Here is a 14,009-nt window from a genome sequence, read left to right on the forward strand (position 1 = left end):
ACGTGGGTAGACCAGGACAGATTTTTGGAGATGTGCACCCCGAGGAATTTGAAACGGCTAACCATCTCCACCTCGGCCCCGTTGATGCTGACAAGGGTGTGTACAGTACTTTGCTTCCTGAAGTCAATGACCAGCTCTTTAGTTTTGCTGGCATTGAGGGAGAGATTGTTGTCGCTGCACCACTCCACTAGGTTCTCTATCTCCCGCCTGTATTCTGACTCGTCGTTATTCGAGATCCGGTCCACTATGGTCGTATCGTCAGCAAACTTGTAGATGGAGTTGGAACCAAGTTTTGCCACACAGTCGTGTGTGTACAGGGAGTAGAGTAGGGGGCTAAGTACGCAGCCTTGCGAGGCGCCGGTGTTGAGGACTATTGTGGAGGAGGTGATGTTGTTCATTCTTACTGATTATGGTCTGTTGGTCAGAAAATCGAGGATCCAGTTGCAGAGTGGGGAGCCAAGTCCTAGGTTTTGGAGCTTTGATGTGAGCTTGGCTGGGATTATGGTGTTGAAGGCAGAGCTGTAGTCAATAAATAGGAGTCTAATGTAGGAGTCCTTGTTTTCAAGATGCTCTAGGGATGAGTGTAGGGCCAGGGAAATGGTGTCTGATGTGGACCCGTTGCAGCGGTATGCGAATTGCAGTGAATCAAGGCGTTCTGGGAGTATGGAGGCGATGCGCTTCATGACCAACCTCTCAAAGCACTTCATTACAACTGAAGTCGGAGCCACCGGAAGGGAGTCATTGAGGCACATTGCCTGGTTCTTCTTTGGTACCGGTATGATGACGGTCTTCTTGAAGCAGGTGCGGACCTCGGAGTGGAGTAGGGACAGGTTAAAGATGTCCGCGAATACCTCTGCCAGCTGGTCCGCGCAGGCTCTGAGTGCACAACCAGGGATCCCGTCCGGGCCCGTCGCCTTCCGAGGGTTCACTTCCAGGAAGGCCAATCTGACTTCGGAAGCTGTGATGGTGGGTATGGATGATTTATGGGCTGCTGGGGCACTCGACAGCGGATTGTTGGTTACCCGTTCGAACCGAGCATAGAATGCATTGAGTTCATCGGGGAGGGGTGTGCTGCTGCCAGAGATACTGTTCGGCTTCGCTTTGTAGCCCGTTATGTTGTTTAATCCTTGCCACAACCGCCGAGAGTCTGTCTGTGACTCTAGCTTGGTTTGATATTCTCTCTTGGCATCTCGGATGGCTTTGCGGAGGTCGTACCTGGATTTCTTGTATAGGTCAGGGTCGTTTGTCTTGAACGCCTCAGATCTGTCCTTCAGTAGGGAGTCAATCTTGCGATTGAGCCATGGTTTCCGGTTGGGGAAGGTACGTACTGCTTTCTTTGGCACGCAGTCGTCCACATATTTGCTGATGAAGTCTGTGACGGTGGTGCAACATCTTGTTGCTTTTATATATTTTATTTAATATCCTCTTTCCCCATTTATATACAGAGCAGTCATGACCTCAATCCAAAATTGGAACATATTTTTCTTTATTCTTTCACGGGATGTGGGCATCATTGGCTCAGCCAGAATTTATTGCCCATTCTTAATTGCCCTGCAGTCCATATGGTGTAGATGAACACACACTGCTGTTAGGGAGGTAGTTTCAGGATTTTGACTCAGGGATAGTGAAGGAATGGTGCTTTATTCCAAGTCAGGATGGTATGTGGCTTGGAGAGGAACTTCCAGGTGGTGAAGTTCCCATGGATCTGTTGCCCTTGTCCTTCTAGGCGGAAGAGGCTGAGGATTTGGAAGGTGCTGTTGAAGGAACCTTGCTGAGTGGCTGCTGTGCATCTTGATCTTATAGATAGTACGCACAACTGCCACTATACATCGGTGGCGGAGGGAGGGGATTAAGAAGGTAGTGAATGGAGTGCCAATCAAGTCAGCTTCTTTGGCCTTGATGGAGTTGAAATTTTTCAGTGTTACTGGAGCTATGTAAATCCAGGCAAGTGGGGAGTATTCCATCAGACTCCTGACTTGTGTCTTTGTGGATGGTGGACAGATTTTGGGTGAGTCAGGAGGTGAGATACTCTCCACAGAATTCCTAGCCTCTGACCTGCTCTGGTAGCCACAGTATTTATATGGCTGGACCAGTTCAATTTCTGGTCAATGGTAACCCCCAGGATGTTGATAGTGGGGGATTCAGTGATGGTAATGCCATTAAATGTCAAGGGGAGATGGATAGATTCTCTCTCGCTAGAGATGATCCTTGCCTGAGGTTTGTGTGACGTGAATGATACTTGCCACTTATCAAACCAAGCCTGAACATTGTCCAGGTCTTGCTGTATCTGGGCACCTCGAGCATTTAATATCTGAGGAGTCACGAATAGTGCTAAACATTGTGCAGTCATCAACGAACATCCCAATTTCTGATCTAATGATGGAGTAAAGGTCATTGATGAAGCAGCTGAAGATGGTTGGGCCTAGGACGCTACCCTGAGGAACTCCTGCAATGATGACCTGGAACTGAAATGATCGGCCTCTATAACCACCACAACCATCTTCCTTTGTGTCAGGTCTGACTCCAACCAATGGAACATTTCACCCCCTGATTCCCATTGACTCCAGTTTTGCTCGGGCTCCTTGATGCCACACTCAATCAAATGCTGCCTTGACGTCAAGGGCTCACCTCACCTCTGGCATTCAGCTCTTTTGTCCATGTTTGAACCAAAGCTGTAATGAGGTCAGGAGCTGACTTACCCTGGCGGAACCTAAACTGGGTGTCAATGAGCAGGGTATTACTGAGTAAGTGAGACTTGATAACACTGCTGATTACATCCCCCCCCCCCCCCCCCCCCCACCCCCACGCCCCCATCACTTTCATAGAATCATAGAATCCCTACAGTGCAGAAGGAGGCCATTTGGCCCATTGGTTCTGCACCGACCCTCTGAAGGAGCACCTCCCCCAGACGCAAGCCCCTGCCCTAACCCCATAACCCTACTTGACCTTCTTGGATACAATAGCATGGTCATTCCACCTAACCTGCACATCTCTGAACTGTGGAAGGAAACCGGAGCGCCCGGAGGAAACCCACGCAGACATAGAGCGAATGTGTTAACTCCACACAGACACCCAACCTAGGCTGGAATTAACCTGGGTCCGAGGCACTGTGGGGCAGCTGTGCTAACCACTGTGCCGCGCCTTAACTGATGATCAAGAAAAGTAGACTGATGGGGCGGAATTGGCCAGGTTGGATTTGTCCTCATTTTTGTGGACTGGACGTGACTGGGCAGTTTCCACATCGCCGGGTAGATCCCAGTGTTGCAGCTGTAGACGTAGGTTGTCGGGATTGAATGGCCTCGCCCAGCTCCTATATGAACAGTCATTTGGTAAACTAACGCTTGGGCATTTGGCCACTTTTCAGGTGCTGAAAAGGTTGTATGTGATCAAAGTGAGGGATGATCATGCTTGGGAAATTTTGGGCTGGGTTCTCCAGCCCCCCAGCTGCGCTGTTCGCCAGGGGTGGGATTCTCTACCCCCCACCGCTTATCAATGGGATTTCCCATTGATGCCACCCCATATCACCGGGAAACCCACATGTGGGGGAGCGCTGCTGGCAAAAACAGCCTGAGAATCCAGCCAGTAAATCCAAGGAGGTATTTTCTGAATTGAATTCTATAAATCTCCCACGAACCTGGGGCGTCATTCTCCGCCGGCGGGAGTCTCCGTTTTGCCGGCGCCCGGGGGTTTCCCGACGGATTAGGGCTGCCCCACAATGGGAAATCCCATTGACCGGCCGGTGTAACGGAGCATCCCGCCGGTGGGTCGGGGCAGTAATGTGGCGCTGCGGGATGGAGAATTTGTCTCGTCTCTACCTGTACAAACAAGGATACCACCATTCTGCGAGAGCCAGAGCCATCTATAGCTACTGCGCCCGTATTGGCCCATCGAGTCTGTACTGACTCTTGGAAAGAGCGCCTCGCCTAAGGCCACACCTCCACCCTATCCCTGTAACCCAGTAACCCAACCTAACCTTTTTGGACACTAAGGGCAATTTAACATGGTCAATCCAATAACCCGCACATCTTTGGACTGTGGGAGGAAACCGGAGCACCCGGAGGAAACCCACGCAGACACGGGGAGAGCGTGCTGACTCCGCACAGACAGTGACCCAAGCCGGGAATCGAACCTGGGACCCTGGAGCTGTGAAGCAACTGTGCTAACCACTGTGCTACCGTGCTGCCTATTAGCAGCGTGTGCTGCTTTGGGCATTGCAGCACAGAAATGTGATGTTAGCCTTGGAGGGGGAGCAGCTCAGATTCACCAGAACGATACCAAGGCTAAAAGGATTAAATTGACCAGTTGCAGAAACAAGGCTTGCATTTCCTTGATTGTAAATGATTAAAATTAAGATAGTTAACACGATTAAAGGCCGAGCATTATCTTATGTGGAGATGTTGGACCGGCTGAGTCTGTATCCATTGGAGTTTAGAAGAATGATAGAAGATCTTTTTGAAGCACAGAAGAGCCTGAGCTGACTGGACAGTGTGGATGCTGAAAGGATATTTCCCATGGTGGGACAGATTGGAACCTGGGAGCGACAGTTTTAATATGAAGGGCCTCCCATTTAAGATGGGGATAGGGAGAAACATTTTCCAAGGGGGTTGTGAAGCTTCGGAATTCTCTTCCCCAGAGAGAGGTAGAGTCAGGGCCAATGAATATTTTTTGAGGCAGAGGTCGATAGATTCTTGACTAACAAGGGAGTCGAAGGTTGTCAGGGGGTCAGCGGAATGTGGAGTTGAGGCTACAATCCGATCAGCTATGATGTAATTGAATGATGGAGCAGGCTCGAGGGGCTGAATGGCCTACTCCTGCTCCTAATTCACACGTTTGTGTGTTCATATTGTTATGGGCCAGGGTTTAGAGAACCCCAAAGTGTATCATGGAGTTCACCTGACCCACAACTTTTAATAGATTGTGGTATGGGGAGCACACGGCCCACTCTACAGGTGTGGTACAGCAGAAATGGAAAAGTATTTTTAAAGCAAAACAATGTTTATTCTATGAACCCAAGTTAACCTTATTGATACATACAGTGAACATCTTAGCAACCATTAATTCAAATACAACCCCCAAAGAATACAACACTAAGTAATCCTTTATGCTTTCCTTTCAACATATGTACGACTTAAAAATAAAACCTTCAACAGAAGCACACCAGGTTAAAGTCACTATTGTTATTAGTTTTAAATCACCAGGATCAATTTACAGTCTTTAGATTACAGAGAGAGACTCTAATACACCTTCTGGCTGTGACTGCAGCTATCCAGCTCTTAAAACGAAACTAAAAAAACACCCTGCAGCAAACAGCCTAAAACAAAAGTAAAAAGCTGACAGACAGCCCTACTCCACCCACTCTCTGCCATCACTGCAGTAATAAACACCCATTTCTTAAAGGTACTCTCACTACAGATATTTATATACACACCCATTTATAAACACCCATTTCTTAAAGGTACTCTCACATGACAATATGTTTTGGTAGATGGTAACTTGAGGCCACAAAGTAGATATCAAATGCGTTATGTAAAAGAAGTCACTTTATATAAATAAATCACAAAGTTGAACAATAACAGTAACTTAGTAGAATAGTAATATCAGTAATAATTAATGAAATGAAAATCACTTATTGTCACAAGTAGGCTTCAATGAAATTACTGTAAAAAGCCCCAAGTCGCCACATTCCGGCGCCTGTTCGGGGAGGCTGGTACGGGAATTGAACCGTTCTGCTGGCCTGCTTGGTCTGCTTTAAAAGCCAGCGATTTAGCCCAGTGTGCTAAACCAGCCCCATGTTATGAAAACAGGAGCAGTAGTAAAACAGGTCTTGCTTACAGGTCACCCTCTTACAGACTGGAAAAGCCTGCCCAAAGCCCACACATGCTCAGAACCCTCAACCGACGACAGTAAAACAATTACTTAGGTGAAAGGCTTATAAGAACACTCTGAACTCAAAATGACACTCAGGAACATTTCTCCCCTCACCCTTAAATTTCAATATTCCCCATCAGGACAGAAATACAACAAAAATAATTTCTTAGTGATACAAAAATCTCATAGCTGATGGAGGGGAGGAGGAAAACGTTGTGGCCTTCGCCTTTCTGGTTGGCCGGCGAAGAATTTTGGTGGAATGGCGTCTGACTACGTCACCAGGAGTGGTGGCCTGGCTAGGGGATCTTTACGACTTCCTCCGCTTGGAAAAATTAAGCTTGAATTGAGGGGTTCAACGGAGGGCTTTAAGGCCCAGTGGATACTGTTCGTGCCCATGTTCGAGGAGTTGTTCATCGTGGGTGGGGGGGGGGGTGAAAAAGGGGATAAACCTGTACACACAGAGGGAGAGTGTTCCCTGCATTATTACGTTATTGTATTTTTTGAGTAAGTTTGGAATAATTTTTAAAAAATATATACAGAGGCCTGTCAGCAGCTGGGTGGTTGCATTGCGACCTATGCAACACCACTGGTGATTCCCGTAATAGTTGATCTGGAAACATTTGTGAAGAGGTAGATTGAAAGTCTGTACCTGTACCTGAATGTTTCTCTTCCACTCTCCCAGCAGAGTCAAATGGTACACCTGGAAACACAAGAACCACTTCCTGGTGTACGCCCACAGGAACATTGGGCGGGAATCTCCAATAATGGGGCTATGTCCCCTGGCCCACGGAAAAACGCGCGCAAATCACTCTGGGCTCACCTGGAGAAAGTCCAGGATGATTCTGCGATTTGCAGCGGGTTAGCAGGGCCCCGGAGTTCTCCTCGCAGCTCCGGCTGCCGATATGGGGCCCTGCACTTCCGGTTGGGGGTCCGCGCATGCGCAGAGCGGCGGCCTTCGGCCCGCGCGACATGGCCGACCCGCACCATGGAACAGCAACAAAAACATTGCCCCCACCCCCAGATCCCGTGCGCCCGCTGATCGGTGGCCCCCGATTGGTAGCCCGGCCATCCTGGAGGCCTCCCCCGTGAATGACCCCCTGCCCCCCCACCAGGGCGGCCGCGGACTGAGTCCGCAGCTGCCACACCGAGTTCCCGATGAGTGGAACCATGAGAGAACCACGCCGTCGGGAACTCGGCCAGCTGCACTCAGTGAATCGCCGCGGGGGCCACAGTCAATGGCGCCCGACCAGCATCGCGTCGACCGCGCGCGCACGTTTGTACCCGATCTTCTATTTGGTTTCATTCTGCAGAAGTCGATACAGTGGAGCCAACACTGTGAACAAGTCTGGCAAAAACTTTCCATAACAGTTTATTGAGCCCCAAAAATGACCTTAGTTCTGACACATTTCTGGACTCTGGGGCTTTGTTAACGCCTTGAATTTTCCCTTCCACGGGGGAAAAGCCTTGTGTAGTGATTCTGCGGCCCAAACATGCTTTGTGCCTGGAAAATGCACTTTGTCCGCTTCAGACGCAATCCCGCCTCTGAAAACCTTTTAAAAACTTGATCCAGATTGCTGAGCTGCTCCTTCTCAATCTTCCCCATAATTAACCTGCCACCTGAGGAATGCATTGTAACAGGTTGTCCATCGTCCTTTGGGATATCGCCCGACGGAAAGATACCCCCCCAAAACAACCAATTGTACTTGAACAACTCTTTATGAGTAGTGATGGTCAGGTACCGCTTCAGATCTTCCTCAAACAAGAGTTGTTGACATGCCCGGCTCAAGTCCAGTTTTGAAACCATCTTGCCTCCTGCAAGAGTTGAAAACAAAGGTGTCATCCTAGGTAAAGTAAAGTGTAAAGTTGTCATAGTCCCAGATGACCAGAGGCTGCTTTCCCCTTCGACGGGGAGAGCTGACTGGTGGTGATTTAACCTGAGGATCACCGTATCTCAGGTGAGGGGCAAGGTTGAGAAATCGGGCCTAGGTAATGGATAAATATCAAACTGGAAACCTGGTTAATGGTGAGCTTGTAATAACCACATATGCGCAGTACTATCATCTTTAAGGACAGCAAGGATTGCAGTTACCCAACGAGAAGACTGAACAGGTTCAATGATTCCAAGCCTTTGCATCTATTCCAAATCTTCCTCCACTTTCCTTCCCATGGCATTGGCACTGTCCTGGGCTTGAAAAAGCAAGAAGTAGCCTGAGGAATTACGTACAACTTCACAGTCGTACCTCACAATGTACTCATTTCATCCTTGAACATTTCCGGGATAGTTCTTAACAACATCTTTGGTAATCCTCGTGTGTTTGCTCTTGCCCTAGTTCAATGGAATTTTGCTGAGCTAGTCGGGCATGAGCAAACTCAGCCCCTTCCCTTTGACCACAAGGAGGCCTGTCCTTGCTTCTTGCCTATTATATACAATATGGACTTCTAACGCCCAGAGCAAAGCTATGGACGCCCTGGTGTATGTCCGAAGATAAATCTCTGTCAGAGTAAGGGCTGGTGCTCGGGTAGTCCCACGTCGACCTGTAGGTCTCTTCACTAATTACAAATGCTGAAGGTCCTGTGTCCAGCACCAGCTTGATTTGCTTATCATTGACCAGCACTGTTGTATAAATAGCCCCTGTTCATAACTCATTCACATGAAGCATGTTGTAAGTACGCTCCTCTGGTTGCTCCGAGCTTTCCATGTGGTGCATAGCTGCTAGAGGCTTCCTCAAATTTAGATTTCCTTGCTCAGCTTTTGCGTTGCCTTTAACAGTCCTGCATTTCCGAGCTAAATGCCCCTTCTTGTTGCTTTGGTGGCAAACAGCATCCAGACACTAATTGGCAGCACAGTAGGCCATAGGCTGCACGGTAGCACAGTGGTTAGCACTGTTGCTTCACAGCTCCAGGGTCCCAGGTTCGAATCCCGGCTTGGGTCACTGTCTGTGAGGAGTCTGCAATCCCCGTGTCTGCGTGGGATTCCTCCGGGTGCTCCGGTTTCCTCCCACAAGTCCCGAAAGACGTGGTTAGGTAATTTGGACATTCTGAATTATCCCTCTGTGTACCCGAACAGGCACCGGAATGTGGTGACTAAGGGCTTTTCACAGTAACTTCATTGTAGTGTTAATGTAAGCCTACTTGTGACAATAAAGATTATTAATTATTATCAATTCACATAATGTGGCCCTCCACACCGAAAACACTCCACTGATTTCATCTTTCTGCTTGCAGCCACTTTCTGTACTTGGCGTAGTGTCCCTGCCTGGCCATCACCATTTGCCTGTTGAATATGTCTGGCATTGTCCGCAGCCGTGCTACACCCTGAGCAATTTCCAGGGCCTTCTTAAAAGTCAGTGTGGCTTCACCCAACAATCGACATTGATTGCTGTCCTTGCTAATACCGCAGACCAGCTGTCTCTAAACATATCTTCTAAAACTGCACCAAAATCACAGTGTTCTGAACGCTGCCATTATTTTACCACAAAGTTAGCAACTTGCTTTTCGAAAATGGCTATGAAATTTGAATCTTTGAACAATCACTGAGGTCTTCGGGTTCTGGTGATTCTGGGCCAGAGGAATTAAAACTGCAAATGAAATCTTCTCTGGCGCCTGTAACACGGCCAGATTCCTCGTCAACTTATGTCTTCGCCCCATGCACATTGAGGAGAATTGAATACTGTTAGATTTCATCTTATATTCCATGTGCTAAAAAGAAATGCTACAACCTCTTCACGTATTCAGTCCAGTCCTCGCTTCTCTCATTGAACTCACCGGCCGTCCTCAACATTCACATGGTGCTGCTAACTTGAAATTCCAATGAAAAAAACAACACTGAATGCCACCTTGTATTGCCACGCTGAACATGGAAAAACGACTTCTTTTCTTGCCATTTTCGCCTCATCGCCAATGAGATGTGGTAGCTTGAGACTACAAAGAGGGTAGTCGGATGTGTTGTTGAAAAGAAAAAAACGTCTTTATATACATAAATAACAATATTTAACAATGACAGTAACTCGACAGAACAGTAATGAATGTGAAACCAGGAGCAGTAGTAAAACAGATCTTGCTTATAGACTGGAAAAGCCCGTCTAAAGGCCGCACATGAGAAGGCCCTCAACAAATGCCAGTAAAACAATTATATAGGGGAAAAGCTGATAAGAACACTCTGTATTCAACATGACATTCTGAAACAGTGGGGAACCTCTGCTGTTGGGGGAGTTTGGAACAGGGGTGAGCCATTGAGGGATGGTTTGGAACGACTCTTTCACACAAAGAGCAATGGAAATCTGCAACTCTCTCCCCGAAGAAAAAATGTGTTGAACTGAAAAGTTAATTCTCAGATTGATACATTTTTTTTTGTATTTATTGATGGGACGTGGACATCACTGGCTAGACCATCACTTATTGCCCAGCCCTAATTGCCCTTGAACTGAGTGACTCGCCTTTTCAGAGGGCAGTTAAGAGTCAACCATATTGATGCAGTTTTGTTAGGCCGAGATTATCAGGAATCAAGGTGGGTGAATTGAGTTAAGATTCAGGTCAGCCAGGGTTTTGCTGAATGAAAGAACGGCAAAGGTTTCCATATTGTCATGTGAGAGTACCTTTAAGAAATGGGTGTTAATAAATGGGTGTGTATATAAATATCTGTAGTGAGAGTACCTTTAAGAAATGGGTGTTCACTGCTGCAGTGATGTCAGAGAGTGGGTGGAGCTGGGCTGTCTGTCAGCTTTTTACTTTTGTTTTAGGTTGTTTGCTGCAGGGTGTGTTTTAGTTTTGTTTTCCGTGTTGGAGCTGAAGCCAGACCAAGCAGCTGTACTGCTGTTCTCTCTGCCATAAAAGACTATCTCTTGATCATTTGGTGAATTCAGAATTATAAATGTTCTCAGTCGTGAATGTAAACCTAATGTGCTTCTGTTAAAAGGTGTTTCTTAAGTCTTCTGGATGTTAAAAGGACAGTTTACAGATTACTTAGTGTTGCATTCTTTGGGGGTTTTATTTGACTTAATGGTTGATAAGTTGTTCACTGTATCTTTTAAAATGGTCAACTTGAGTTCATAGAATAAACATTGTTTTGCTTTAAAAAATACTTTTCCATTTCTGCTGTACCACACCTGTAGAGTGGGCCGTGTGCTCCCCATACCACAATCTAGTAAAAGTTGTGGGTCAGGTGAACTCCATGATACACTTTGGGGTTCTCTAAACCCTGGCCCATAACAATGTTGTGTGTGAATCAGTCAGTTAGTAATTCCAGAGTGAGATATTTACCGTAACTGGCTGCTGTCGGAATGTCTCCATACGGAAGCAATGGTCTCATCTGTTGTGGAGCGAAGAAGTTGTACAAGCTGCAGAAATTTAGCGGGTGTGTCAGCATGGACCTTCTCCTGGTTGTGCAATTCCAAGTTTTTCAGGGTCTCCAGAATCTACAAGGAAAGGAAAGTTACAAAGAACTACTTCGAATTTTGCAACACAGGAACAGGCCATTCAGCCAACTGGTTCGTGCTCCACAAACTCGTCCTTCAGCCCTTCCTTTTCATATTACTCGGTGACCAAGTAAAGCAAAGTGGCGGCACTTTGTCTCCTAAAATGTGGGTGTGCTTGAAGTAAAGAACACAGGTGCTTGCCATGTGTACTGAGACATGCATGGCTGAATCAACTGGCAGGATCAACAATGTCGCTGAAACACATCCAACGGTCGAGACAGGGAGATGCGACACGGACGACAGCCGAGCGAGTGCCAAGAAATACAGGCCACTCCCACCTTTGACAGGCACCCCATCCACCACAGACCGTCCATTCTCAAACAGCACAGGCTTTACTCAATAAATCAGTTAGGCCTCCTTTGATTGCTCTGCTCAGCTGTTGGACGACTGGTTTGTGACGTGGAGCGAAGCTAACAGCGCGGGTTCAATTCCCGTACTGGCTGAGGTCATTCATGAAGGCCCCGCCTTCTCAAACTTGAGATGGTGATCCTCAGGTGAAATCACCACCAGTCAGCTCTCAAAGGGGAAAGCAGCCTATGGCCCTCTGGGACTGTGGCGACATTTATATTTTACATGATCTCATCCCATTGTCATATTCTTCTACCCCTTCCTTTCCTACATGCCGATACATGTATATATCCTCCTCATCTACTTCATGGGGTAGTGAATTCTGCATTTTCGCCAGGGTTGGTACTAAGTTCCCCATTAGAATTGTGGGGGACTATCTTACAATAATGATGGCACATTCTGGTCTCCCCACACGTGGAAACATCACTCTGTCTGTCCTGTCAAATTACTTCATTATTTTTAAAGACTTTTATCAGGGCACACTTCAGTGTCTTTTGTACATCACATGACGGAGGTCCTGTTCAGCTACTAGCTGAGGTGGCAGATGGGGTACAATGTGGGCAAGTGTGAAATTAGCCACTTTGTTACTAACAATGGAAAGGTAGAATATTTTTAAAAAGTAAATGTTGGTATTTAGTGGCTTTGGGTGATCCTGTAGCTGGATCACAGAAAGTTAATATGCCAGTATAGTTAACAAAGGTAAATGATATGTTCTCTCTTGCTGCAAGTGGGGGTGGGGTTTGAAGTAAGGTAGTCTTGCTGCAATCAAATAGGGCTCTACATGATCAGACCATACCTGGAATACAAATGTTTAATCTCCACAACCCAGGGAAGCATATACTTGTCACCGACAGGGTGCAATGAAATTCATGAGGTTGATTTGTGGGCTGAGAGTGCAGCCCTGTGAGATAGGTGTGCAAAATGTGCGGGAGGGCCAGCGAACCATTTCCACATGTTCTGGACATGTCCAAAGCTGAGGGGATTTTGGCAGGGATTTGCTGACGCATGTCCAAGGTATTTAAAACAAATGTGGCATTGAGTCCAGAGGTGGCGATTTTCAGGGTGTCGGAAGACCCGGGAATCCAGGAGGAGAAAGAGGCAGACGTTCTGGCCTTTGCTTCCCTGGTAGCCTGGAGGCGGATATTACTAACATGGAGGGACTCAAGGCCCTTGAGAGGGTCACTGTTAGGGTTCACCCGGAGGTGGCAACCGTTCGTCGACTTTGTGGAGAATTAATCGTCAGCAGAGGGGGGGGTTAGGTTAGCGTAGATTAGGGGGTTAATTAATGGTGTGACCTGTTGGGGAGGGAGTTGGTATTTGCACTATGCTTATATTTTCATGTACATTGTTTATATTGCTACTGTTACAATGCCAAAAAACCCTCAATAAAATGTTTATTAAAAAAAAAGAGTGCAGCCCTGTGAGGAGATATGGAGCTGAAGAGATCTATTTTTCCTGAGGTTTGGAAGAATGAGAGGTGCAATCCTTTGGCAAGTTAGATGGTAAGACGTGCCCCCCCCTCCCCAACTCCACCCCGACTAAAAAGCCTGGTAATGATGGCTCAGGTCTTTCTGGTCCTGCTAGAGGCGGGTATCGGCACAGGCAGGACAGGAAAGCCCGGAGAGTGGCTAAAAGTCAACCAACCAGGTTTTCCTGCACTGCCCGCAACAGTGCCCACCACTGACGGGTTTGGAAAATCTCGCTCATAGTCTCCAAATGAGGGGGCAGTTATTTATATACGTTCTATGTTCTATGAAAGGTTTCTATTTTGGGGTGAACTGAGAAGGTTTTTCTTCACTCAGGGGATTACGAACCTTTGGAAATATCTACCCAGAGAGGTATGGGAAGATCTGTCACTTGGTATACTCAAGATTTAGACTGTTCTTGAGAGCTAAAGGAATCAAGTTAAATGGGGATAGTTGTGGTAAACCACTGTAGTATATAATATGTGTATTGTGGTAAATGGCTACTGTATTACATGTAATGTGGTAAACCACTGCCTGATGGCTCCGCCTCCCCTCGGGCTCGGTATAAAGGGGGCTGGTCTCCGCCTCTGACCCAGTTCGGGATCAGAGGCCAGGACGCTTTCTGTTTAGTTTATTAAAGCCTCAGTTACGTTCACCACTCGTCTTGTGTTCATTGATGGCACATCAATAGTGCAGGAAATTGGATATAAAGTTCAGCTGTGATTTTATGGAATGGCAGAGCAGACTCAAGGAGCTGTGTGAGCCACGACTGCTTCTATTACATATGTTCTTATGATCTTTATAGCTTCCCCAGATGGAGTCAGACGCAACGAGTATTTTTGGTGACATTTAC

General features: G+C 47.1%; 1 protein-coding gene across 1 annotated transcript in view; it reads right to left on the bottom strand.

The window, feature by feature from the left end:
• LOC140426035 (vitellogenin-like) overlaps window positions 1–14,009 on the bottom strand; it is a 122,336-nt gene that overhangs the window by 76,563 nt on the left and 31,764 nt on the right. Inside the window, exon 8 of the mRNA XM_072510334.1 lies at window positions 11,128–11,282. Within this exon, the coding sequence (XP_072366435.1) occupies window positions 11,128–11,282 (155 nt within the window). The remainder of the gene's footprint in view (window positions 1–11,127; window positions 11,283–14,009) is intronic.

Source organism: Scyliorhinus torazame, chromosome 7, assembly GCF_047496885.1.
Source record: "Scyliorhinus torazame isolate Kashiwa2021f chromosome 7, sScyTor2.1, whole genome shotgun sequence".
Taxonomy (NCBI): domain Eukaryota; kingdom Metazoa; phylum Chordata; class Chondrichthyes; order Carcharhiniformes; family Scyliorhinidae; genus Scyliorhinus; species Scyliorhinus torazame.